Consider the following 27237-nt stretch of genomic DNA (forward strand, 5'->3'; position numbering starts at 1 on the left):
GTTTACTGAAAGTACCATTTTAAGTGCCAGAGTTCTTTTGTGCTATAGCCGATGTTCAGCTTAACTAGGATGGAGCTTAAGAAATCATACATTTTTTTGGCAAATAAGACTGACAGGATATTACTCTCAGTTGTCCTGAGAAACTTGGGATAATTTTGGTGCGTGTTTAGTATGCTATAGGGGCTACATGCAATGAAGATCGAAATGACTTTCTTCTTTTTTTTCATAAGTATTGTTATTTTGGATGAAAAATTGTAAACATTCATTTCATGTCAGAAAAGAACCAGCGCAATATGCCACTGATTTAATCAATCTACTATCCCGCAGATTTCTTGAAATTTCATTAAATTTAAGGGGAACTTTCTAGTCGCTTGTTATGTCATTAAATGATGTACTAGTGGAGCACCTGTACTTTAGGCCTTGTTTCCAGAGTCCATTGGACAAGTTTCCAGTTTACCCACTGAAACATTGGTTAGGATGGTGTTAGCGGAAGCCAGTTGCTATCCTGTCACACCTTTGGCTAAACTGGCAGATTGCAGCAATTTAGATGGCTATTATCTGTCGCACATCATTGCCAACCACCATTTACACTATTGTCAGTAATAGTGACAGCTTTTCCTGCACCATTACGAATGTATGCCTTGTCCTATATCAAAACATTTCTCTTATAAGAACCCTTAGTGTTAATGAAGTAGTGCCAGGTAAAAACTCATTTTGGCAGAAATGTTCATGACCTTTTATTAAACTAGTGGCTGGCAGCTTAGCAGATCATATCGGCAGTAATGTATCTTCCATTATTGATACCTAAACAAAAGGGGCTTGTCACGGTTCACAATGGCTTAGCAGGAGCAAAGTCCCTATCACCAGCAGCTCTACATGCATGATCTTTACAGATATTGTGTATGCTGCTGCTTGTGGGCTCTAGCCATAAGAAATAGCGTCAGGAATGCCATGTTAATTTTTGTATTGTATAAGGATGAATAACCACTAATTTAACCACTGCTAAAAGAAGTAAAAAAAGTTGAGTTTGCGGTTCCATGTCACAGAAATATGCAGCAATTGAATATGCCATACTACGCAACTGGCAATGTTGCAGCATGGGTAACAATTCATCTATGGTGCGGTTATGGTGCGTTCAGACTTGCATTTGTGCTTTGTACAGGGAGCCACCAGAAGGAGACAGTTTGCTTGTAAGCATGCACTGTACAACATGGTGTCTTCCTGGGGAGGTATTCTGTAAGAGTCCACCTAGTGGACTGTCCATTTCGACCGTTCCTGATTGGCTAGGGCCGCTCATATACTCCTCGCTTGTACAGCTGCATCCAATCAGCAGCGGCCGAAATGGACAGTCCACGAGGTGGACTTTTGCAGAATACCCCCTCTGCTGGTTGCATATCTTGCTGTTAAACAAAGGCAATGCATAGGAAATGCATAGTAATCGCATGTCTTCTTTTGCTGCAAGTCAGGTGAGTGCTGAGGCTGCCAGATATTCGTGTAGGCTGACCTTGCAGATGCGGAATAAATGTGCCAGGTGCTACACAGCAAAATGTGCAAATAGTGGTGGGTTTCCTGTCTGGCAGAAAATGCTCTGAAGCAAGCTTAGTCTTCAACTTATAGCTTTGTAATAACGGCACAAACTCCAGCATGCCACTTTAAGAACGCTGTTCAGCACTTGGAGCTGTGGTATCGTAGACAAGTGAAATGCAATGTTGAAGCTGACTAGGGCGCATTCTATCTTTTTCGCTTTCGCCACTCCACGTGATGACTGCATGAGTTTGGTCTGTACGCTTAGTGTTGGGACCTATACAATCCTCGTCAACTGGATACATAGAGATGTGAAGTTGCATTCTGGAGTTGTTGCTCATGAAAGCTGTGACAGTTTATGCTTTCCAACTTGCGTTCAATTTATCCAGAGTAGTACAATGTAGTCATGTGATACTACAGAGCCAAAGCAGTCTGTCAATGCAAATGCTACTTGGCAGCTAGGCAGCTAACACTGTACGGGTTGGGCAGCTCTTCAGATATAAATTACAAAGCTATTCTTTTTAAACAGACAGTGTGAGTATGCACCAGAATCTACCAAAGCAATCAACTACATGCAAGCCAGGCTGACTTGTGACAGGATGTCATCAATTGTGCGCTTTCTGAATATGGTTTGAGTGTAAGTAGCAGCACAGCTGACTGTTTTTTTAATGTGTTGTGAAGGTGCCATAAATAGTGCCACATAGAAAAGGCTTCACTTCTTTTAGTATAATTTTGCTTCTGGCCACAATTCCTATGCAAGTTGTGCAGTTGAGCTACTATGATACGAATTTCCTTAACTTTGGAATGGTTGTAATCTACATAAAACCGTTCCTATGTGGTTATATACCTGCTGTCACTAAGACAATTGCTCTGAAAAAACAGTCGCACATATGTGGAAGTTGGTAGGACTGGTGACCTGTGATGCTACTGATGATCAGAAAGAACAATTGCATGATTTTGACATATATAGCCTGATATCTCATTTGTGCAGGCATGGTAACTTCAGTTAAGATGAACCTCACTGATAACCTACAGCAGGTATGTCCAGCTGCACGAAGTTACTTTAATAACTGCGATAACACTGCATGTAAGTACAGTTAAAATTTATCTTATAGCTGTGCTTAACTACAGTACTTGAAGTACAGTTTAACCGCAGTTAGCCTCAGCAGATGTCACTTGACAAGCATCTCTCCTGGGCAGCTGGTGTTGATACTGCGCACAAATGTAGAGTTGGCCAGCTTTTTAGATAACGACAAGTCTGCAGTTCCAGGCATATTTGCTACTCCAAACTAGTTCAATGTATTACATCAACTGTGATAATACTTACATTTTGAAAGGAATCTTTTTTTACCTTCAGTATACAACATACTTAAATTGTCACTGACATTTTCACAGGGCATTGATGTCAAGCATGTCAAATATATGTAGGATGGCAGCTATTATAAATTTGTAACACCATGGTTACAATACTCAACTCCTTTGAAACAAGAATGCAAAATCACATGCTTTTTTTTTAAACTACAAAATGTTTTCAGTAAACATTGATGTGAATGCATTTGTGAAGGTGGGACAGCTTTCATAAGAGCCCTGTATGTGGCTTACAGTCATTGAAACATTGATTAGGTTCTGGCAGGTGTCTCATTTTAATGATGTGCACATGTTTGTCTTGTAAAAAGCCTGTGTACGTGAAAAAAATATTAAAATGGACAATTTTTTGTTTCAGATCTGCTGTATGCATGGTGTGGTTTCCTCCAAGCATTGTCCAGTAGTTGTTTTATCCAACAGCAGTAAAAAAGAGAAAAGAAAGGTGATGAGCAAAATGAGAACAAGGTAAAAGCAGGACTCAATGTTCCGACAAGTGGACTTGTCTTTTTCAAGCTTTGAAAAAGACAAGTCCAGTTGTCGAAATGTCGGCTCCTGCTTTTACCTTGTTCTGGTTTTGCTCATTGTCTTGAATTTCCATCTCCCGCCTTCCCCGTGTCTTCCCAAATGAAAAGTGAGACATTTCAAATACTGGAAACAGTTGGATGAACAGCACTGCAACAGTATTGACTCTTTTTGCTTTTGTAGAGTACTTTTTGTAGATTGTCTTTTGAATGAGTTCATAATTGACCCTAGCCTTAGATTGACTTGACTTGCTGTGAACCTTCTGCAAGGAGAAAAATGTTGGAGGACCCCTGTAGCCAGGTGCACAGTTCATACCTTTGGCTATACAACCAGCTGATCGAAACGTTAGTGAACGGGGACTTATTCCTTTTCGAGATGTTATTCCTAAACACCAAGAGAACCAATGGCGGTGCACTGTTTATGTCAGGTTTTCAGCCTTTTGAATTGTAAAACTCCTTCACATCCACACTTTGTAAATGACTAATTTTCAAGTGCTAGTAGATGTAAGTGCCCAGCAGGTAAGGGGCACGCTATTGTACATTTGGTCACCAATTTTGGTATGAACACAATTAATAGGATGACAGTAATATCGCATTAATCATGTTTGAGTGGACCTAACTTGCAGTGATTCTCGAAGTTTTCTCAGCAGAACTTCATAGTATGGCGTTCTGTTACCGAGTACAGAGTCGATGCTTCGATTTCAGGCCACTGTGGCGCTTGCATTCTGACAAAAGCAACATTCTAACGGCAACAAAGCTCGTTAACAGAGTTACCGCAACTTGGTTTGTTATCAAATTATTATCCGGAGGCCTCCACTATGGCATCTCATCCCAGAAGGCACCAAATGTCCGATGGACGAAGTACGTTGTCTTATCGTTTTTTATTAGTTACCTCATAGTATGCAGTGAAATCACATAATAAAACAGCTACAATTTCCTAGTAGCTGTTTGCGCACCTAACATAGTAAACTTCCACTAATTTGACTCCGGTTAATACGATCACGACTGAAGGACCAGGCCGGCGCCCGTGCATTCCTATGCGCCCGAGAGAGAGAGAGAATGAAACTTTTATTTGAAGTTGTGACTTGTCAGTCGAGGTGCGTGGGAGGGTCCCTTATTCCAGGAACCCTCTGGCTTGGATCGCCCTCCAGGCCCGGGCGACTAGTTCGCGCTGGTCGACCAGGTCCGATTTGGAGATCGCAGCCTTCCACGTTTCAGCGAGGAGGTTTGGATCTGCGTCTGCTGCTATTAGTTGTGTCGCTGTGATGCTTGCTCGGGTGTTCTTGCATTGCAGGAGGAGGTGCGCCAAGGTGTCAGGCACGTTGCAGTGTGGACAGGTGTAGCTGTGTAGCGTCGGGTGGAAATGATGCAGCAAGATTCTGTGGGTAAAGGTATTGCTCTGGAGTCGCCTGTAGTCGGTGCCTTCGTTTCTTGTTAGTTGGGGATGTGGTGGAGGGTACACCCTGCGTCCAAGCCGATAGTGTTGTAGTAGTGCTTGGTAAGTTAACGGTATTGTTTCCGTTTCCTCCGCTGATTTGTGTGGGTGGGACCTTTCTAGAATACCGTGCGGGGAAGCCCGGTTGACGCTTGCGCGGGCCGCGGTGTGTGCCGCTTCATTCCCCTCGAGTCCCTCGTGTCCCGGAACCCACATGATGCAGGTGTAGGGGGGAGGAGTATCGCCACGTTTCAGTAAGTTGATCGCTTTGGTGGAGACCCTGCCTTTCATGTAGTTGCGTGCCGCTGTTTGAGAGTCGGTGAAGACCACTATGGCATCCTCGCTTGTATGGGTGGCGAGTGCTATAGCGGCCTCCTCAGCTGTGTCCGCGCGTTTGGCGAGAATTGTCGCCAACGCCAGTGTCGTCCCCCTGTAGTCTGTGACGCTGATGGCGAAGGCGTTTCGGGCCGGATACTTGGCTGCGTCCACGTAGCGAGCCTGCGGGTCGTTACGGTGCTTATGTCTGATGGCGTTTACCCTGGCGAGCCGTCTGCCCCGATGGTGTTCTAGATGCATGTTCCGAGAGATCTGAAAAACTTGTAAACATTCTCGCAGCTTCGATGTGATCTTTTCCTTACGTTCGCCATCGTGTTCTATTTTGGTTACGTATCCTGTGCGTCGGAGGACTGCTCGGCCTGTGGTTGTGAGCTTGAGTCTTTTGATCTGGTTGATGAGGTGCGCTTCTGCGAGTTCTTCCCAGGAGTTGTGAACTCCCATGCGAAGCAATCGGTCAGTGGAGGCGGTTGTCGGTAGTCCTAGGGCGAGCTTCGTGGCCTTTCGTATTAGAAGGTTTAGCTTTTGTTTTTCGGCTGTCTTCAGGTTGAGGTAAGGAGTTCCGTATGTAATGCGGCTATAAAGGAGGGCTTGTACCATTTGCAAAGTTTCGTGCTCTTTGAGTCCATTGCGGCGATTGGCCACCCGTCGTATCAGATGAGTAAGCTGTGCCACGGTGCTGTGTAGCCTGGGGAGTGTGGCAGAGCCGGACCCGTCCTTGTGTATATGGACTCCGAGGACTCGAAGTGAGTCGACCTTCGGTATCGGGACTCCCTGAAGAAGGACTTGCGGGTCCGGAGCGTCGTGGCTTGGAGGCCGGCCCCGGGTGCGTGCCCCGAGTACTAACAGCTCGGATTTATCTGGGGCACAGTGGAGGCCGCAGGTGTTGAGGTACCGTTCGATGATGTTGACCGCCTCCTGAAGACGGGTCTCCTGTTCGCCCGTGCTCGCGCCTCTCGTCCACAGTGTGATCTGCATATAGAGCATGGGATATCCCTGGGACGGTGTCTAGGAGGCGGGGGAGGTTGAGGAGGGCCACGTTGAAGAGGAGTGGCGAGATTACCGAACCTTGTGGCGTACCCCAGTTAGGTAGGTGAAATTACTTGCTTCGGAGGTTGGCAATCCCCACCGTGGCCGTACGGTTGGTGAGGAAAGCGCGCATGTAGGCGTATGTTTTGGCACCGCAGCCGATATCTTCTAGATTACGGAGAATGGCTTCATGGCTCACGTTATCAAAGGCGCCCTTTACGTCTAGCGCTAGAATGGAAGACTTGCTGTGTTTGCTCAAATGGTCAAGAATATCTTCCTTTAGCTGGAAGAGGACGTCCTGCGTGGAGAGCATCTGGCGGAAGCCGAACGTGGTGTGCGGATAGCGATCGTTTCCCTCGAGATGTGTGGTGAGCCGCTCGTTGACCATGTGTTCAAACAGTTTCCCGGCGCAGGACGTAAGGGAGATGGGGCGGAGGTTTGCGATGGAGATGGGTTACTTTCGTTATTTTAATCCTGAAATTTGCATTCGCCGGATAATTCGAACTTGATAAGTCAGCACGCACGCGCCTGACCCCTATGGTTTTTACTATGGTGACCTCAATAGCGACCCCTTTAGGGCAGCGTATGTCTACAGTGAATGCATTGAACACATACGTCACTTCCCGTCGAAAATCCCTATTATCGGTGTACCGTAGGAGTATTTTCAAGCAATAACCATAGCTCACAATGTGTAATTACGGTATATGCCAAATTTTAGCGCAAGCAATTTTTTTCCTAATAATTGGGCCGCAAATTGCCAGCGCAGTGCAATCGGACACAAAACCAAACCTACCTACGCTGCGTTTTAATGCTTTGCCGCATAAAACGGATGTATTGCGACAAAGCTGACTTCACAAAACCATGCGGCGAAGCTGATAGTAGAGCCTTGCCCATTCTTATTGCTAAAGAAACGGGTGCGTGTTCGATTTCAACTTTGCTTAGGAGCTTTTAATGTCATTTTTACATTATTTTGCTATTTCGGACACACACGAGTTTTACTCGGGGACGTGTTAGAATAGGGCAAATACTACCAAATGAATCAACGTTTTGTCGTTCCCTCTGCATCATGTTTAATTCGACCCGCCATATAACTCGATCACTTTCGTCTGTTCCGTCAGGTCCGAATTAACGGAAATACTTACCTGATGTGCATGTTCACATATTGTTTTCCCGCCAGGACGTCTTCATTTCTACGGCTTTCCACGTAGATGCCTACTAAAACGAATTACTTTTTATGTTGCTACCTATCTCATTCTGATTTGTTGCATACTTAGTACAGAGTGTTACAAAGTAGTGAAATGTTCTAAAGTAGCCCAACACCAGATTTTTATCAGGAAACATGCTTGGTAATATTCTTACCTATAAAATATGAATTCAATTCTATTCTCTAGTAATTTCACATATTGAAGAAAATTACATTTTATAGCTGTTTTATTGGGCACGCAGATTTCTCTCCTACATTTAGTCACTTTATATAGTGAGCTGAACTGAGAATTTCCTCCGTAGAAAGCGTTGTATTCTCGCGGTCAAAAAAAAAAAAAGACGAATAAATTTGAGAACCTCTATAGAGGCCATTTTCAGCTGTCCAGACGTCCCATTTCGAACTTTCCCTGGACGCCCTTGAAATGTGCACTGGTCTTGCGTCGGATTGTCCTTGAGATAATCAGACAACGTCCTTCAGAAAAAAGACATCCAATGGCGATTTAGCGGTAAATGCGACAGAAATGCGTTAGGCATTACGTCGCACCTCTTTGGGGTCCTGAAGCCATGACTTAAACCGCGTTCACCACATTGCAAAGTCTTTCTCAGGAGCTCACTCGACACACGTCTTGCCTCTTCGAGAAGCAAAGTGCACATGACGGTCGTACGCTCTTCCAAGGTCTCCCATCGCCCCTCTACCGCGTGGCCGGCTTTCCACACTTCAAACACGTTCGCTTTCGTTCCACTTCGACACTCCTAACGCTAACGCATTAAAGAATACAGCGCATGTCCTGAGGACCCGAAAATGCCGTTTGCCTTGTAGCCCCGTGTGGCATCGGCACATTTGACCTCTTCTTGAATATTACCTTCACCGTTAAACTCCACTGCTGAATGGGAAAGTGCAGTGGGCTTCGCCTTCAAGCACTACGCCAATGCGGCAAAGCTATACCAACGCTATGGACCACTCGTGGAGCGCGCACAAGAAATATTTCGCGCTCCCACTTTTCACAGAACACGCTACGAGATAAAGACGACCAGTATTAGTTTTCAGTTATTAGCATGCCACGGTATAAAATTCAAGTTGCACTGACCAAGGATATCTTCTTCTAGCGCCCTTTGGAATACGCACCTCTTACGTGCCGGAAAGCGAAGTTAGATTACACCGGCTTTTTTTAGATAACACTGAATTTTAAAAAAATCACCTGTGCCAGATAACATAATTCCAGTCATTGATTTGGGTTACTCAAAGAGGAGGACATTACTTGCATGAGCAATAAAAATCCATAAGTGATTATTTAACAAAATAGACTAACTAACTGTCTAATTAATTACGACACATATTGCAATTTATGATTTGCAGCCGGTGATGTTCGTGAGGCGTATACACTTTGAACGAATTTTCTTAATGACACCAGTTTCGAAGTATTTATTCCCAAAGTGTGCGACGAAATACATGGGAGTTCCAGTTACTTTTGCCCTTCAATGTTGTAAATTAGCGGTTTACTAAAGAATTAAGTGGAACAATATCGCCACTTCACGGCAAGTTTCACGGCGCATATCTCAAACCCGTGAGGTCCTTAGATTTCGTTCAAAATATACATGTCTTGCAAGCTCACCGGCTACAATTCGTGGATTGCAATATGTGCCGTAAAGTAATTATTTTAAAAACATAATTAGTGAATTTTTATATTTTAGTCGATTTTGCATTTCGATTCCTTGTATGAGTAATTAATGCCGCTGCTTGGAGTAATGAAGCTCAAGGATTACAATCACGCTATCTGCCACAGGCGATTCTTAAAAATTCTGCATGATCTAAAAAAGAAAAAGCACCTCTTACACGTTTGACGTGTACTATATTAGGAGTATTACATTAGGCGATTATTCTCATAAAATAGTGAGAACGCAAAATATGACGGCTGGCTCTGCATGTGTTCTGACGCTATTGTTGGCCCCTGCGCCAGCTAGAGACAAAGAATCAATAAATTGGCCATTCTAACTTGATTGTTAGTGCCATCATCTGACACAGTCAAAATAGAAATGCTTTGTGCGTGCTTTTCACCAATAAGTGATGGCTATAGGGCAAAAGCATTTACAATATCTGCCTGCGTTTGTTGAAATCCGATTACTTTCCATATACTGATAGTATCGTTTGCGTTATTGAAACAACAATGTAAAGGAATAAAATAAGAAACATACGTGCTTAATCTTGTTGTCAGAAGCCGCTTCCAATTCGACATGGATCTGCTAAACAAACCGCGTTCAGAAGGAACGCGCGTAAGAGAATTATGACCCATCGCGATGGCGATCTCGTGAATGCGCGTAGACATATGCGAGGCTGGGACGCGTCATAGGCATTTGTATGCCGTGGACCACGTTGTGGCCTTTCGTCTACATTTCACATTAGTTCTCTTTACTTATGCGCTGTTTCACGAAAAGTGCATGGCTGTGGGCATTGCTTTTCGGTGCACGTTTGTCCTGTCTTTCGAACATCGACTAGCCATCGCATATGACACCGCAGTCCTCTTATAACAGCGACACCCTCGCGAGCCATTTCTGGTAGCCGTCTCGTCGGCTATCGCCAAACACGCATTCGTTTCATCGACTTCAACTGGATCGTAGCGTGCAGTTTAACGCGCACACGCGAGAAGTGATTATAAGCCATGATGTTCGCACGGGGAAGCCTGCCTCGACAGCAGGATTGCATCGGATGGATGGAGCTGGATTGCTGCACGACAAACACGGTGCGAAATCTCGCAGGCGTAGCGTGCGAAAGGGGCTGCGCTCAGCGCCTGAAAGGCGTTCAGCTGCTGTGCACGACACGACAGTATCGATTTTAGCGACAACGTAAAAGCCGAATGCAAGCAAGAACGCTCGGTACATATAAGCATTTTACGCAACTTAAAGAACTTGGCCCTTACAATCTTTTCAGCCAAAACAAGACAAATGTGAAAGGAGAAAAAAAAAAGCTGTATATGCTGCCTTGTGTATAAACACCCAAGTTAAGGTGACCAGCCGAAATTTTGTTGGAACCAGACATTCGATTGATTGCTTTGTTGGCTTACCGATTCAAGACGTTCCACTCGTAGAACAGTATAGGCACACAATATTTTAATTATATGCGAATGGGCCCTTTCACAACTGGATCAGCTGGTCACATCAATACATCTATAGACTCCAGCCTGCTTAGCGTGACGGTCGTGCTATATGCTCGGTAACTGACTCCTCCGGCTGCGGACGTTCTCGAGAATCGGACGCTGATATATGCGCTGACTGACCAAAACCCTTCACACGCGTTGGTACATATACGCCAGCTGTTCGCCAGTCCATCTCAGACTTCGGTTCTCTCTGGCCCGACAGAGCGATAGCCACGCAAAAAAATAAATAAAAAAGCAATTAAAATAAAGGTCGCGCATCGCGCTCTGTTCTTACCTGACGACCAGTCCGGAGTAATGTAGCAGAGATACTCCCGGAAGGAATCGTCGCCTATGAGCATGCTCTCACAAAAAGCACCGGCGAGAGGAACCTCCCGTGGTGAATGAAGCACAGTCCGTGTGCGCCGCGAAAGAAATTTTGACTACGCATATAGCACTCGGTCAGCGCCGTCGAGGGCTGGTCACTCCTACTCGAGGCCAACTGTATAGGGCCACCAGTATGCCCTCTCCCACTTAGACTGCCCACCGCCGACCAAGAAGGTGCAACCCACGCCAACGCGCGCGTCCACGCACGCAATCGATACAATGCACGCTTTTGCTCGCTGTGGCGGACGCACGCATATGCGAGGAGGGTCGTGAGAGCGCCGGCACCTGTGAGGATCCATCCCGTGAGTACTGGCTCCAGCATCCCCATCTTTCTTACCTCCTCTCTTCCTAATCCGCCCTCCTCCACGCGCGCGCCCACGCGGTGTGAACAACACCCGATATCGAGAGTCTGCTGAAATAGCGCCGCGCCCGCGCACGTCAATCGCCGACGCGCAACGTGACAATGGACGAAACACCCACGTATACACGGAGGTACAAACCCGAGCGATGCAAGCATTCCTCGGTCTCTAATCTGTATCCAGGTAGCGTGCGAGAATTACGCCGCAGTGGCTTGATCAATTCACCCGTCGGGCCGAAGCTGCCGAATGTGAGAAGAGCAGAGAAGTGCTTCAATACACTTGTTTCACAACATGGCACCTCAGAGGGCAAGCGTCGATCGAGGCGCCTCCCGCAGGCGCTCGATAGCCCGAGCAGACAACGCTTTGACGCGTGTAGGCACAGGCGGCGCAGGGACACGTGGGTTAGGTTGGCCGCATTCCTGGCTGCCATTGTACAAGCTGTCACTTGTAGCTGCCACACCAGCAACCGAGTGTTAGGACCTTTCCCAACAAGAGCTCCCTGGGCATCGACATGATGCCCTCTGCATACTGTAGCGAGCCCACGTGAGCGGTTGCTCAACTATAGGAACGGCGGCAACACGTGCGCTTTACCAACGCGCAACAGCCCCGGGAAAAAAGTGCCCCTGCTATATAGATGATGGATGGATGTTACGGGCATCGCCTCTGAAACCGGGTGGGTAGTTGATGCTACCAGACGACTATTTGTATCTTCATGCTGCGTTTATTATCGGCCCTTAAAGGAGTATACTGACGTACCATTTCCGCTTTCTTCTTTCTTTTTTTGCGATAAACGAAGGTGCTTGATGTCGAAACCCCAAAAGAAAGAAATACTGGAGAGCATCAGAGCACTCTAAATAACTTACTATAATACCTTTTCTACGGACCTGGTCCATTTTCGTTTACAGGGAGGTGTTTGTTTCGCGATGTAACGACGAGGTGGCAACGTGGCAGTAGAACATCGTGAAGTTTTGGAAATAGTTCCGGCGCATTCGGTCGTCTGCTATGCTGCTACATATTCTGCGCGCTCTCCCGCACCTGGCGGCTTTATCCCGTTGGTGGGCTAGTTAGTTGTTGTTCAGGAGGCAGCGCACATGTATACACACACGTAGAGCAACTGAAAGAGATAAACACAAGCGCTGTATACCGTGTCCGACAAGCTATGCATATACGACTCCTCTCGTTCGCGGGAGACATGGCTCTCTGTGGCTGTCCAGAGAAGCCGGACCTTAACCCGACCCGACTGCTCTGACGGCGTATGCAGGGCCGTGTAACAAGCGCTCAGTGGTCTGACAGAGCAAGCGAACTGTAGGCCAAATGCTGACTTGTATAATCCTTGTACACATGTGAATAACGGTGTATAGTTTTTTTTTTGCCACCTTATATCCCCTCTGAATTTCTTATCACTTAACCCCATTGCCCCTGCGTATAGGGTAGCAAACCAGACGCTCCTCCGTTGTTTGACATTTCTATCTTTCCTTCCTCTCCTCCTCCTTTGTACATGCATGCTCCCATGCCCCAGCTCTCTATGCTGGCGGCCGTTAAGGCGTCAGCAGCCTAGAGCTATACAATTACAGTGCGGTCTGCAAAACCTTTCTTTTTTCTTCCCCCCTCTTTCCATCGTGGAATAAAGAACCAATTATACGCGTTTAAGTTTCTGGCGCCCACCATTATTTCGGGCGCTCGTCACTCAGCTGTCGGCGAGGCTCGACGGGCGCAGATCTGGAGAACGGGAACAGGACGGGGCCCTCGGGAAACTCGGCCTTCCTCGGCTCAACGATCGCCCGGGCGAACAAATTAGAGCGGCGGCCGCGGAATGCGCTGCGTCAGACGGCGGCGCCGCGATGCTTCTCCCGTGGCCGTCAATTGATTTTTTGAGAGACGAGCGAGCAGCGACCACGGATGGAGAGGGTGGGGGGGCGACTTGCCTCCGCCGGCGCCGCCGCTGAGGACGTGGAGGATGAAGGGGGAGGCGAAAAGAAGGCGAGGAGAAAAGGCGGCCGAGGTGGCGCGGGGGGATCAGTCTTATGGGGAAGAAAGGATGCCCGGGAGAAGTACGTCTATTAATAGACACGTCCCGAGGCGCGCAGCCTGTTGCGGACTGTGTGACCGCACCACCTTCGGCGACAGCTGCAGTGCATGGCGGTGCTGTCGGCGTCGTCGAGGCACTGTGTAGTCGAGGGTCTCGGAAAACTGGAATGCGGAGGGAGATGCGCGCAACTTTCAGCAGCGACAGGCGAGGAGACGGTCATGGCGCATTAAAAAAAAAATGACGTCATGATATCATGACGTGAGGAGGTTTTTCACATTAGGGAGTTTTAGTGTTGGGGACGCAAGCGGCTTGCGTACGCAAGAACTAGGGGCGACGCTACTGCGCATGCGCAGACCATGACGTAGAGGTCTGCGCATGCGCAGTAGCGTGGCCCCTAGCTCTTGCGTACGCAAGCCAGTTGCGTCCCCTAAACTAAAACTCTCTATTAAGAAATATACTTTGCAGGCACAAGATGCTGTTGGGCGGTACAGGGTAGGGTTGAGCGAAGCGTTCGTTTTGCAGTAGGCTTCAACCCTATGGTGAACATGATGACGAAATTTTAATACGCCCCTGCGATTACGAGACTTACGGATGGCCTTTTTCCCATCAAAGGTCGAATTTTAGCTCTCCCTATCAGGGGGCTTTTCCAACGCACACAGGCAGCGCGAAAAGCTTTCTATTTTATTTTATTTTATAATTTTTTAACAAATTTTGAGCGCATAATACGTTTCTCAACTCTTCGAACTGAAGAGCTCCGCGTTCACTTACCACGGCCACAGTGGGGAACAACGCGGAAATCCAAGTGTTGAGAACGCGAGCTTAGCATTCAAAAGCCCAACACACTTTTCTTTCTGCGTCCGTCGTAATATGGAGTGGAACGCTGCTGATTCTTCAAAAAGAAAACCACTCATGATATATAAAAAAGTGAGATGTCCGAACTCAGAGGAAGCAACAGTTACTTGAACAACAGAGATATATTCCTGCCAAATCAGACGAATGGGTTTGGTAGAGTAGATAGATTAGAGCGCATTCGTGAGATCACTTATTATTAGAAAGTAATAATTCTTACGTTAAGATTGTGTTATTTTCGGTTCTGTTTACTAGTTAGTAACATTACTTAGTTAACAAGTTACTAAAGAAATACAAATCATGGCGAAACTGAATGCTGCAGCGTTGTTGCATGCTACGTACTTCGACGTATGCACATCAGACAACCTTCATTACGTCTACTATTTAACGAAATTAAATTAAAATGAGTATGCTGCGCTTGGAAAAAAAAGAATCGTATTCTATGACTGGAGTTGACTCCACATTTAAACTTTAGGTTTTTTTTTCGTTAGCAGACAAAAGTTACAGAAACATTGCTTTAAACATTGAGGGCCTATATAAAAATGTGCTTCCAACGGTTAGTCAAATTAGACTACATTTCCTGAGTGCGACAAATTTATTCTATATAGGTACGGCGGTTGCCTAAAGCAGGCAGTTATGCCCTTTACTGCCATTTTGATAGGAAGGAAAGAGCGGCAAGCTTCCTTTTAAAACATGTTCTTTTTTTTAAATTTCTTTGGCAAAAGAGGGCGTACATGTACACGGCTTCGCTTTACTGACGATATGAACTCTGAGCTGAGCATTATTCACCAGCTTTCCTCATGTCTGCCTCATTACCAAGGCAGTCAGACGAACCTTGGCCTACAAGTACATAAAGCCGTCCCAAAAGGCACCCAGACAGACGACACGGTCTTTTCAAAAACCGGCCAAATGGAGCAAAAAAAAAAAAGAAGTATCTTTAAGCGATTTCTTCGTAAAGCGCTTGTGCTAAGTAAAAAAAAAAGGAAATTAAATATATTTTTTTTGCATTGCCAAAGAGATATGGGTATTTAGCCGAATAGGACATTCTAAGCCAGCTTAGAGAAGGAAAGACAGAAGTAAAGGAAGAAGAGCCACTTAGTGAGAACACCCAGCAGAATAAGAGTACAACATCATATTACCATTTCAAAAGGGAAAAGAAGGAGGAGCATGCCCGAAGCAGCCTCCCAGAAAAAAAGAAATAATAAATAAAGAGAGAGTATTAAAATAGTGCACACGACTGCTGGATTCCCCGAGCGACTCTGGTAATAAAGTAAGCCGAAATCGGCTTAGAGTAAGCGAAACGGCTGCCCTGTTCATTACAATATACTTTGAAAGCAATTTCGTTGTGGTTGCAAAGTCGTACCTCGATATAACGAGAAGAAAAAGAAAAATGAAAGAAGCAACACTACAAAATAGTTTGCAGCGCGTGCTTCCCGCAAAAATTTCAAGGTTTCAAGGATTCATTCCGTATCGTTTACCGTGACCTTAAGGGCCCCTCGACCTTACTGAGGGGGCAGTCGTGTAAAATAAGGTAGTGTACAAAATAAGGGCCGCTATAACGTAAAGCTAATCTAATCTGTTTCTTTTCCACTTCTGCCACTAGCCCTCCAGGACTGATAAAAAACATTTCCGGCCTACACCCGCTTCGCCTGTCTGCCACGCGACGTCAGGAAACGTGCGAGAACTAGCCATGTGATATGATTTGTGCACGCTGATCACGCATCATTAGGCCGTGCAAAAAAAAGGTGATTATTTTGGGTGCTATATATATACGCCTTTTTCGCTATTAGCCCTCCGCTATTGGTCACAGTTTTTCAGGCTGCCTCTACTTCGACTGTCTCCCACGCGACGTCACACAACCGAGGAAACTCACCATGTCAAAGTGATGTGCACAATGATGCAGAAAACTCATTATGTTGGGGGGGGGGGGTGGAGAGGCGGAGCGGGGGATAGCGAGAGATTGCCCCATCCCGAAATGAATTAAAGATGGCCGACCACCCATAGCTTTGGCACTGGAGCTAACGGCAGCTACTGGGGAGACTGGATTTCTCTGCCTACAAGAATTTTCGCGTGAAAGTATATAACGCTGTCGATTCCTTTCGGCACGTGTACGACATCTCTCTGCCAACTCGTATTCGCCGAGGATCCGTTTTAGCGGCATTTTTAACCTTTACATGCGTTCCACCGCGATTTTTGACCAGGCACCGCAAGCTCGGCAAAGGGAAGAGGACCAATCGCAGACGCCGGCACCACCCTCATCATCCGGTTTTCTTTCTACTTTGGCTCAGTCCGGTCCCACCGAAACATGTAATCTACACTGATGCACGTTCCTCTCCTCTTGTCAACTAGTCAGACAAGAAAAGCCTGTCAAGGAGGCAGTGCTATTTGCTTTCAGAACAAACGAAAGCGACCTCCCATAAACGAGGAGAGAGTTTGATCGGGCTGTTCAAACAACGCTGCATGTCATTGCCCGATGCTTGCGTCGGTGGGTACTTAAATTTGACGTCAGGATGCTGGAATAAGATCAGAATTGAATAAATAGCTTTACGTTATACGACCTCAGTACATACTCACTAGGGTACAAATATCGCGCATTATAGCAAATTCGTAACAAAAGACATTTGAAAATGGCACAAAATATGAATATATGTGACATAAGGAAAACACACAGGCACGATAATGATGCGTAGGCACTGCTGTGACAGAAATACTGGGGCAAACAATGAGCGTTACTCGAGATATGAATACCTGTTATACATGTATTATTCTTAGAGCTCAGTGACTCGATGGCACTTACACGCCGACAAATAAATAAGTAAGTAAATAAATAAATAAATAAATAAATAGAAGTGATCAGAAGAAGCGAACAAGAAACTTTCGCAGTCTTACTTTGTGTGGAATTGATTCTCTGCGCGAGTGCTGAAGCCGGAAGGAAACTACCTGAATCAAAGGAAACTACTTTTTTCGCGTTCGGCGTGACATCCGAAAGGTAACTGACTTATCAGCGGCACGCCAGCATAGGAATTTACGGACGTTATATAGGCAAGACGACTGCCGATTGCGACAAGTACTATACGTATATGTCAAGTGACATTCCCATTACAGACGAAAGGTGACAAGCACCAGTACGCAGCGCCGACGTTACGCTGCGTACTGGTGTGACAGGTGACATATGGATCACAGGTCACGGGTGACGAGTGCCAAAGCTGTCCAGCCACAAAAGGCGATAATTAATTTCGGTCCAGGAAATTAGTTTGCGGGTCCCGACGAGTGCGCAGCCAAGTGAAGCACAGCAACGTTTGGAGGTTAAGGTGGACAAATTTTAATTGAATTTGGTCTTCATCCGACGGTTTCCCCCACTATCCTGTATCTCTGCGATTGCCACAGAGGAACGAAATAGGGTGAAAAAAAAATGAAATAAATAACTAGGAAGTCTGGTTCCGCCCACGGGTTAAGGAATTCGGATGAGCGACTCGAACCTCATAAGTGTTTTTTAATGCCTGTGTGTCAAGCGACTGCACGACGAAGTGTAAGCGAAGGATGGCCCATGACAGGTACGGCGGATATATTTAAGAGCAGAATTCAATAAACGGATGGAATGGAGTATGTCTCCGGTCTCGTCCGAACCAATATGTCGTATGCGTGCTAAAAAAAAAGGTCAGAGGTGAGTTCGGCTGCCAGCCAGGAGCACCATGAATTTCAAAATGAAAGACCGATCTGTTTTTGTCGTAATTGAGAGAGAGAGAGAGAGAGAGAGAGAGAGAGGTCCCATGGTGAGTAGCTTGTTCAAAAATCTTGGGGAAAACATGGGTTCTACATTGCTTAAGCGAGGCTGTCGGAATTTTCGAGCGCTGGTTCGTCGTTCCGCGCACACACATTTGCGCGAATTTTGAAATATAAAAAGCGTTTCCGTAAGACGGTTTCTTTTTTCTCTCAGTGGCTATGGTGTTGGGCTGCTGAGCACGAGGTCGCGGGATCGAATCCCGGCCACGGCGGCCGCATTTCAATGGAGGCTAAATGCGAAAACACCCGTGTACTTAGAATTAGGTGCACGTTAAAGAACCCCAGGTGGTCAAAATTTCTGGATTCCTCCACTACGGCGTGCCTCATAATCAGAAAATGGTTTTGGCACGTAAAACCCCATAATCTAATTTTTTTTTAAATGTTCGCGAAGAAATGCTTCGCTGTTAAAACACGGGTGAAGGCCAACAAGTATCCAGGAAACTGTTGTCACACGGGAAAGCGAGGGCTTGGAAGGACCAGCCTTCCAGCTATGGTACGCCCTCCAGGCGTTGCGTGCGTCCATTTGTTTTGTGGGTCCCACAAATGACGCAGTGTTGTTTTTCTTTGACCTTCTTTCCTCCCGTTTTTGTTTTCTTCCATCGCGAGTATAAAGAGAACGCGCTGTATAGTGCAAACAAGAAGAAGCCCAATTCTACGCTTTCTTCGTGGTTCAGTTACTTTCGGCGTCTCTTGTAGACACGTGCCGCCAAGCTTACGCAGCAAAAAAGAAAAAAGAAAAAAATTATGAGGTTTTACTTTTTTCTTTTTTGCTGCGTAAGCTTGGCGGCACGTGACTACAAGAGACGCCGAAAGTAACTGAACCACGAAGAAAGCGTAGAATTAGGCTTCTTGTTTGCACTATACAGCGCGTTCTCTTTAAACTCGCGATGGAAGAAAACAAAAACGGGAGGAAAGAAGGTCAAAGAAAAACAACACTGCGTCATTTGTGGGACTCACAAAACAAATGGACGCACGCAACGCCTGGAGGGCGTACCATAGCTGGAAGGCTGGTCCTTCCAAGCCCTCGCTTTCCCGTGTGACAACAGTTTCCTGGATACTTGTTGGCCTTCACCCGTGTTTTAACAGCGAAGCATTTCTTTGCGAACATTTAAAAAAAAATTAGATTATGGGGTTTTACGTGCCAAAACCACTTTCTGATTATGAGACACGCCGTAGTGGAGGACTCCGGAAATTTCGACCACCTGGGGTTCTTTAACGTGCACCTAAATCTAAGAACACGGGCGTTTTCGCATTTCTCCCCCATCGAAATGTGGCCGCCGTGGCCGGGATTCGATCCCGCGACCTCGTGCTCAGCAGCCCATTTGCGAACATCGCCGGATATCGTGACCGTGCCCGCGGCCTGGCTGCTTCCTTGCCGAATGGGCCAACCGATTACAGCTGACCACGCACGCCGCGGGCGCCGCAAGGTTCTTTCCAGTACCACCAGATGGCGCTCGCCTCCAATGCATCAAGGGCTTGGTGGCGCAACCCACCGCCCCGTTCCAAAGGGGACACTCATAATATCCATCCATCCATCCATCGTCATGAGTAACTACATCAGAGGAAAAACGAAATCGGGAAAGAAACCGTTTACGATAACTCAAAGGGAAGCTCATTACTTTTCGAAGCTAGATCGGGATGCCTTAGAGCACGCACCTATAAAGTGAGATACAAGAAGGAAGATCAAGCATGTGCTTGCTGTTGTGCTTGTATGTGCTAAGGCTAGGGAAACGACGGAACATGTTTTATTAGAATGTGAAGACGCCTACGCAGCGGTCGATTTGGGCACCACTGGCCTCCTTGAAGCCCTTGGGTTCAGCGGGAGCAGTGGTAAAGCAAACATGTCCGCAATATGCATTAGTAAGAGGCGATTGGAGCATTGGTGGAAGAAAAGTAGGGAAACGACAAAAGACGGAGACGTACAAAAACACAGTTCGCAATAGGGGATCAGAAATTTTGGGCGTGGTAGTTCATAGAGTTTTTTTTTCTTTTTCATTGTTTAACCTAGGTAGGACATTAGGCAGTATAATAGCAAAAGCTTGGCGGCGCAACCCACCACCCCATTCCAAAGGGGACGCTCATAACATACATACATACATACATACATACATACATACATACATACATACATACATACATACACACACACACACACACACACACACAAACGCAGACACACACATACATCCATCCATCCATCACGTGGCAGAGGCGAGTGATTTTATTAAGGAAACGCCATTTTACGCACAGGTACAAAAGTATCTGGAACGCCAATGCATTTCTTGGCGAAATTCGGGAATTAATATCTCGAAAGTGGTGTCGTCCTGAGAATTCGTTCCAAGTGAGTTCGCCTTGCGAACTCCACGACTAGAATTTGTAAATTGCAATATGGACCATAAGGTAATTAGTTAAAAACTGAATTAGTACATTATTGTTAATTAGTCGACTATGCATTTCATTTTTTTTTGTGCGAGTAACGTCCGCCTCGTCAAGTAGACTAGCTCATAGGAACTAGAATTGTGCTACATGCCACAGGCAACCTTTAAAATTTTTCGAAAGTGTTCGCTGTGACACCCGCTATAGGGTGTTCTAGCTAGCGTCCGCGAAGATCTTCAACGAAAAAGATTTTTAAAAACACGGTGCAGCATACAATTTTTAAAACCTAAGGTGTTTGTTTAGTCGTGAGATTTCTGACAACCAAATACCATAGATTTTATAACTGTATCTTGCACCGCGTGTTTACCCTATCTCTCTCTCTCTCTCTCTTTTGTTCTCTGAACAGCTTCGATAACGTTAGCTGGGGCACACGGTATATTTTTCTCACTACTGTGTACACGCTTTTCGAGTACACCAGCAACACACGACACGTTCATATTTAGTTTTCTTTGTTTGTCTGCGGCGGGAAATCTTTTGCGAGAGGGCACCGGTGGGACGCATAAAATATATGGCCGCTTGTTTTTGTTGCTGTTGTTGCCTCGAGTGTATGCAAAGTCTTGAAAACTCGGAACGCTGTGCAGCGCGAACTCGTGGCGCGATGCTTCCGCACATGCGGGCTTTGTCTCGAAAGAAAAATAAAGTTCGAACACAAGAACCCTCATCACTTTGCTTATTGAACGATAAATCAGAAGGGCGCCTCGCTGTGCCCCCGCGCCCTTTTGATTCGTTCGGTTTTGAGATGAAAGGGAACAAATACAATTTCTTTTCATCTCGAACGTCTTGCTGCGACCACGTGAGCGGAAAATTTGGTTTTTCAAGGACCCAGATTGGACCGGCACTGCGTTCTGCTCTCGCGCGCGGCGTGTAGAGTGCGCTTGAGAGGCAGCCAGCATAGAGAAACAAATTTAACGCCTGGCGTACTGAGTTGTGCCGCTAATTAATTAAAATCTGGGGTTTTGTGAGTGCCGAGAACAACGATACGATTATGAGGCAGCTTGTAACGGAGGGCTCCGGATGAATTCTGACTACCTGTGGTCCATTGACGTGCTCTCAATGCACGCGGTGCTCTAGCGTTTTTGCATTTCGCTCCCATCAGGGGGCGACTGCCTCGGCCGTGATCGAACCCGCGTCCTCGAGCTTACCAGCGCAACACCGTATAAGCGTTGGGATATACCGCGGCGGGTGAATTGCGCCGTTCCGTGCCGTTCTTCGCATGGCAGCGAACGTACAATGTTGCGTAACAGCTGCATAGCATCGCATAAAGTTCACCGTTGATTCCGCCGGTGAACGCCATGCGATTACCGTACGTGCAACTATCGTTACATCGTCCTGAACAATGCAAGAAGACGTTTGGAAGTAGTATGAAGACGCGCGCAGTGTTATTTTTTTATTTAGTTTTTTACAACGGAACTGTATGTGGCTAGTTTCCAGCGGATCGATGTATATAGGCCAAAAGCATGGGCCGATCTCGAAGATAGAGCAATACCGGGCCGACCCGCGGTGGTGACGAAGCATGCTTCAAGCAACCCGCCAACTTGCAAAATTAAGCCAAATATAATGGGTTCAAACACAACCCGTATCAGATATTAAGCTGATAAGAACAGATACTACAGTTTGACCCGCGTCCGCCATGTCTTCGTTCGCACCACTCTCTCTTTGTCGGCGTTCCCCAAGCGCTTATGCATATCCTTTCCTTTCCTTCTGCTCCCCCGTGGTGGCGCTCCCGTCGAAACGTCGTGCGTGTCTAGTTTCTTCTAGCTCCTCGGGGCGGCGGTCCCGTCGTCCACGCGAATGTATACATAAATATAACCAACTGTAGATATAAATATAACTAAAGGAAGGAGTTTGTGGGGAACCAATTTGGTGTGGTCTGTGTTGTGTGCGGCCGCTTGTGGTTTTCGAGTGACCTCACAACCATTACTGCACTGCGGGACGTTGACCAACGCACGATCGCCTTGGCTGCGGTGAGGCAGTGTGTGCCCTCGGAGTGCGGTGAGGTGCGCGTTTGTTCTATGTGCCGGGATTCGTTAGTAGAAGGTGTCGTGCCGCGTTTTGCAAACATACGTGGGTATGTACACCCCCGGTGCCTCGTCATCTTCCGAGGCTCAATATCGTGGAGGAGCGACTAATCGCGCCTTGCCTTCCATTTATGCTCATACGGCGTTTGACGCACGCCAATGGACAGTTCGTCATTAAGGAGCCCACATACACAGCTTCGTTGGTCATCCACCTTCACATAGTGAAATGGCAGTGAACTTTTTTTCAGTCCGACATTTCGCCTAGATGAATGTATACTTGTCGAGTCACTGCAAGATAAATACATGCACTACTCTAATATATGCCCAGTATTCCTTGCTAAAACAATTTACGTATGACGAAATCTATGCCAGACATATAGTCATGACTGGTTCAGCTTTGGCAGGCGCATTGCGTACACCTACGAGGAAAGGATAATTGACGGCCAGGAAGGAAGCGAAGAGAGAATAGAAGAGCAAATATACGTATAGGGAGAAGAAGAACAAGCTAGAGGCAAGGATTGGATGCCCAGCAAGCTACGGTTCTCGCGCACCTTGCTACAATGCAGGCGGCCACGGTCTACCAATCACGTGTTCGAGGGGAAAGCAATCTGCGTTGATTGCTCAGTCGCGACGGGACCGAATCCCGGCGCGGAAACAAAACAAAACAAAACGGCTGATTGGGCGGCCAAAGAATCCGTACTGTCAGAAGGCAGCCTGGCAAACACAAAACCAGCATAACGCAACAGGCAGAGACCGAAATGAGTATGGTTGCATGTAACGGTCGGTGCACCTTCGGTGCTCACATGAGAGAGAGAGAGAGAGAGAGCAAATTTAGTGAAAATGCCTGCAGAGTCGGTTAGGCTCCCTCCACGCAGGGAGGACAAGCTTCTACCGCGACGCGGCCACTACGTCAGTCTCGTGCATTGTGCTCCTCGAGGTCTTGGCTCCTCGCTACTTCCGCGGGTCCGAGAGGGCCGCCGCCCCCTTCCTAGGGGTGCTGCCCCCCTTCCCCTCGGTTTCGCAGCTCTAGAGAGGCAGCGACGGTGCTCACGTGAAAGGGAAAAAAAAGAAGTTTGTATCCAGCTATAACGCAATCGAATACTAACTGCAACGAAACTTCACTGTGGCTAAGTTGGTTATAAATGAGTATAGTATATACTACTGAGGCAATCGTGGAAAAGCTGCAAGGCTGGAAGTTGTCGAAATATTTTTGTCTCATACCACCGATGGTCCGGAAAACACTGCGTGCGGTGCAGAAAGCCATGTGAGCTCGTCTCGAGCAGACACGCGCTCGTGCCACTGCTCGCGCGCTCGTCGTCGTCTTCTTCCACAGCTGACTCCACTGCCACTCATCGTGCAAAAAACAAAACAAAACAAGAAACGAAAGAGAAACGCATTTAGGTAAGAAAGAGTTAAGAGGAAGCTTTAGCTCGGGCCCAACTCCGTTCGGCCTATTCAAATACATGTAAAAACGCGAAAACGTTCTTATATGAGATAACCCCTGGACCGATTTTGATGAAATTTGTTGCATTTGAGAGAGTAAGATACATTATAGTGACTGTTGGAAGCAGAATTTTGATTTCGGGCTTAAATTTTGTTAGAAAGATTTTCAAAAATTCAGAAGTTTGAAAAAAATAGAAGCATGAAGTTTACAAACTAATAGCTCTGCATCAAGAACAGATATCGCGGTTCTGTAAACGGCATCCATTAGATCATTCAAAGCGGACAAATATTATATGTCATTTTACATCTTACGTGAATTTGTTACATTGTTTACGAGGGTTCTGCAAAAGTTGTAATTACATATTATTATATTTTTTGAGGTTCATGTGTAACATATCAATTTTGTCCGCTTTAGATGTGCTATCAGATACAATTCACAAAATTGAGATATCATTTTTTCTTGTTGAGTTACAGAGTTGTAAACTTGATAGTTTCGTTTTCTGAAAATTTGCAATTTTTGTCAATTTTTTATAAAATATTGACGGCCTAACTCAAATATTCGAAACCAACGGTCACTAGATTTTAACTTTTTCTTTTAAATGCAGCAAACCTAGTCAAATTTAGTGCAGTGGTTGCCGAGAAAAACGAATTCTCCTTTTACATGTATTTAGATAGGAGCACCCGAGCTAAAGCTTCCTCTTAAGTCAGGCATTCGAATCCACGCCCTTCGGTGGGAGTCGAACCCTCGACCTTATGTGGAAGTCAAACTCACGACCTTTGGTGTTAAGACCAATTAAGGCACTCGAACCCACAACATTTGGCGTTAATTAGGGCGACCTTAATTAAGGCACAGTTAATATAAGGTAGCGTGCATTAAGGCACTCGAACCCACGACCTTTGGTGGGAGAAAACAAGTAATAAGAAGAAACAACGCATTCGAATCAGAATGTCAAGTAATTTAATGAATGTCTCTTGAGCGCACAGCGTCTCGCCTGCACCCACTTTGGCGTGTGATAAAGTAACTATCAAATCCGCCGTGGTTGCTCAGTGGCTATGGTGTTCGGCAGCTAAGCACGTGGTCGCGGGGTCAAATCCCGGCCACGGCGGCCGTATTCCGATGGGGGCGAAATGCGAAAACGCCCGTGTACTTAGGTTTAGGTGCACATTAAAGAACCCCAGGTGGTCCAAATTTTCTGAGTCTCCCACTACGGCGTGCCTCATAATCACATTGTGCTTTTCTCAAGTACGTAAAACCCCATATTATAATCTCTAATCTAAACTGATTATTGTTTTTTTGTTTGTGGCTTTTAAATAGCGGATGACGCGTACGCCTAGCGGATGTGACGCAAATCTCAGAACATTGCGTCCGAGACTTCCAGGGCGTTGCGGGTGCCGCTGAATTTCGGAGGTATAGCGTCGAGAAAACGCGCTGGTTCTCAACGGCCTAGGCTCCGCGCTATCTTTGAAAAGAGATAAGGGCGGCGTTTTGTTATTGCAGTTTCGGTATTTAAAAAAATGCAGCAGATCAAACAAGCTGGAATCTATATACAGCGAAGCTTTGTGTGAGTGCATACATATTTGAAACACGCACGCACAGACAGACAGACAAACACACAAGCGAGGGCGCACAGAAATTATACCGAGCCTTCTGTTAAGCGTAGTTGCTGACTACTATTGAGCACGACGGACGCCTTGAACACATCGTGGTTTCAAAGGCAGCATTACGCATACTTTCGCAGCGCAGTTCTAATCCATTCTGTTCGTAAGAAGCGTTTATATGAGTTGGCCTTTAACAGTACAAGGAAAATCTGCTTCAACTGCACAAAAAAAAAGACAGATTCTCATCAAAATAAAAAGAACGGAAAAAGAAAGCAAGAAAGAAAAATTAATCCCGGACCAGGGATCCAACTCTGCATATTCCAGACTACTGTTGCCCAGTGTTGCAAGCTAGGAACCAGCAGTCCTGAGAACGCATCTAGTGTAAGAAATGCGACGTTTACTTCCATCTGCGAGCGAGCAAAAATTATATTGAATACCACAGTCTTTAACCCGCGCATTTAACGGCGTATTGTTTAGGCTTTGTGGGACACGAGAAACTCCACACTGCCCTCGGTAGCTTGCAAACATCAATGTTTGGCGCTCTTGAGAATGTGTCTGCACACACGCGACTTATAGTACTCTTAAAGCTGGCTTTTCCGCACTTAGACTCCTTGCGAGACGAAGCCCGCTTCTGGATCTCCCCGAGTTTTACAAGCGATGGTCACTACGTTGAAAGTATATTTGTGCACGAGAACGTTACCGTGCCGATGGCAGACGACTCTAGTAACTAAATCATTTATATAGTTGCAGCTTCTGCCGCATGGCGAAGCACTGACGCAATAGTTGGCGCAATATTGTATGCTGTAAGTATTGCGTTGTTTCGTCTGGTATAGGCAGGGAGTAAACATTCTCAAATGCACGCGGGCACTCTGCTTTCGAGAAGAAATCTGTATTCAATGTGGACTCTAGTCCATGTCGTTTTCGTTTGTGTAGGTGGCACTCTCTGGTGGTAACGCAGATGTAGACCTACAAGTGGAGAGACGCGGCTTCTGCCTTCTGTTTCCTATCCAGCCTCTCGCTTATTAGCGCTGGTTTTCAGATCGGTGCTGGTTTAGAGATCAACTGCAGAGTGTGCCGTCGGCCAATTATAGCCTGCCAAGCGGACTAATCTTTTCTGCCATGGTATCGGCAAAGCTACAATAATATGCCTACTAGGTCTCGCACAGTTTCCTGTGGTATCGGTTGCAGTGAGACTTCGCAGCTGCGCACGGAGCAACCTCCTGTAGGAGAGAGAGAGAGAGAGAGAGAGAGAGAGAGAGAGAGAGAGAGAGAGAGAGAGAGAGAGAGAGAGAGCTACTGCTTGGAAAGAAAACAAAACATCTTTTACAGGACTGCACTCACCTGCAAGGCAAAGGAAAAGGAACCCATCACTTCAATCTGCGCAGCACGCCATTACATTCGACCACAGCAGGGGAAGATGCACATGCAAAAGAGACATTTCTCTCTCCGTAGGAGTTTGAGCCGTTCGGCTGGAGCAAACCGCCAAATAAATGCGAAGCGTGTCCGTGTCTATGTCCGCTTTCTTTTTCCTTAAACCACGGTGAAACTGAGGCTACAGTGTCATAATTCTGACTAATAAAGAGAATCAATCAATCAATCAATCAATCAATCAATCAATCAATCAATCAATCAATCAATCAATCAATTGTGGTGGTGAGTCCCCCGTAGATGAACCGGAGAGACGCGGATATTTCTTGGTCCTCGTTACTATCCCGCCTTCCGCATTTTGCCAGCCGGCTTCGTTTAACTACTTTCATTTCGGTGCTAATTATGTAAGTTTCAGAGCGTAGCCCCAG

General features: G+C 46.3%; 2 protein-coding genes and 1 pseudogene across 6 annotated transcripts in view; all 3 read right to left on the reverse strand.

The window, feature by feature from the left end:
* LOC135916873 (uncharacterized) overlaps window positions 1-27237 on the reverse strand; it is a 150032-nt gene that overhangs the window by 74694 nt on the left and 48101 nt on the right. The gene's annotated exons all lie outside the window — the stretch shown is intronic.
* LOC139054980 (uncharacterized) overlaps window positions 1284-27237 on the reverse strand; it is a 45501-nt gene continuing 19547 nt past the window's right edge. The window contains exons 2-3 of the mRNA XM_070532686.1: window positions 4657-6150; window positions 1284-1400 (exon numbers count right to left, since the gene is read on the reverse strand). Of these exons, the coding sequence (XP_070388787.1) occupies window positions 1284-1400; window positions 4657-5778 (1239 nt within the window). The 5' untranslated portion in view covers window positions 5779-6150. The remainder of the gene's footprint in view (window positions 1401-4656; window positions 6151-27237) is intronic.
* Window positions 21834-22013, reverse strand: LOC135897877 (U2 spliceosomal RNA; annotated as a pseudogene).

Source organism: Dermacentor albipictus, chromosome 1 (assembly GCF_038994185.2).
Source record: "Dermacentor albipictus isolate Rhodes 1998 colony chromosome 1, USDA_Dalb.pri_finalv2, whole genome shotgun sequence".
Lineage (NCBI taxonomy): Eukaryota > Metazoa > Arthropoda > Arachnida > Ixodida > Ixodidae > Dermacentor > Dermacentor albipictus.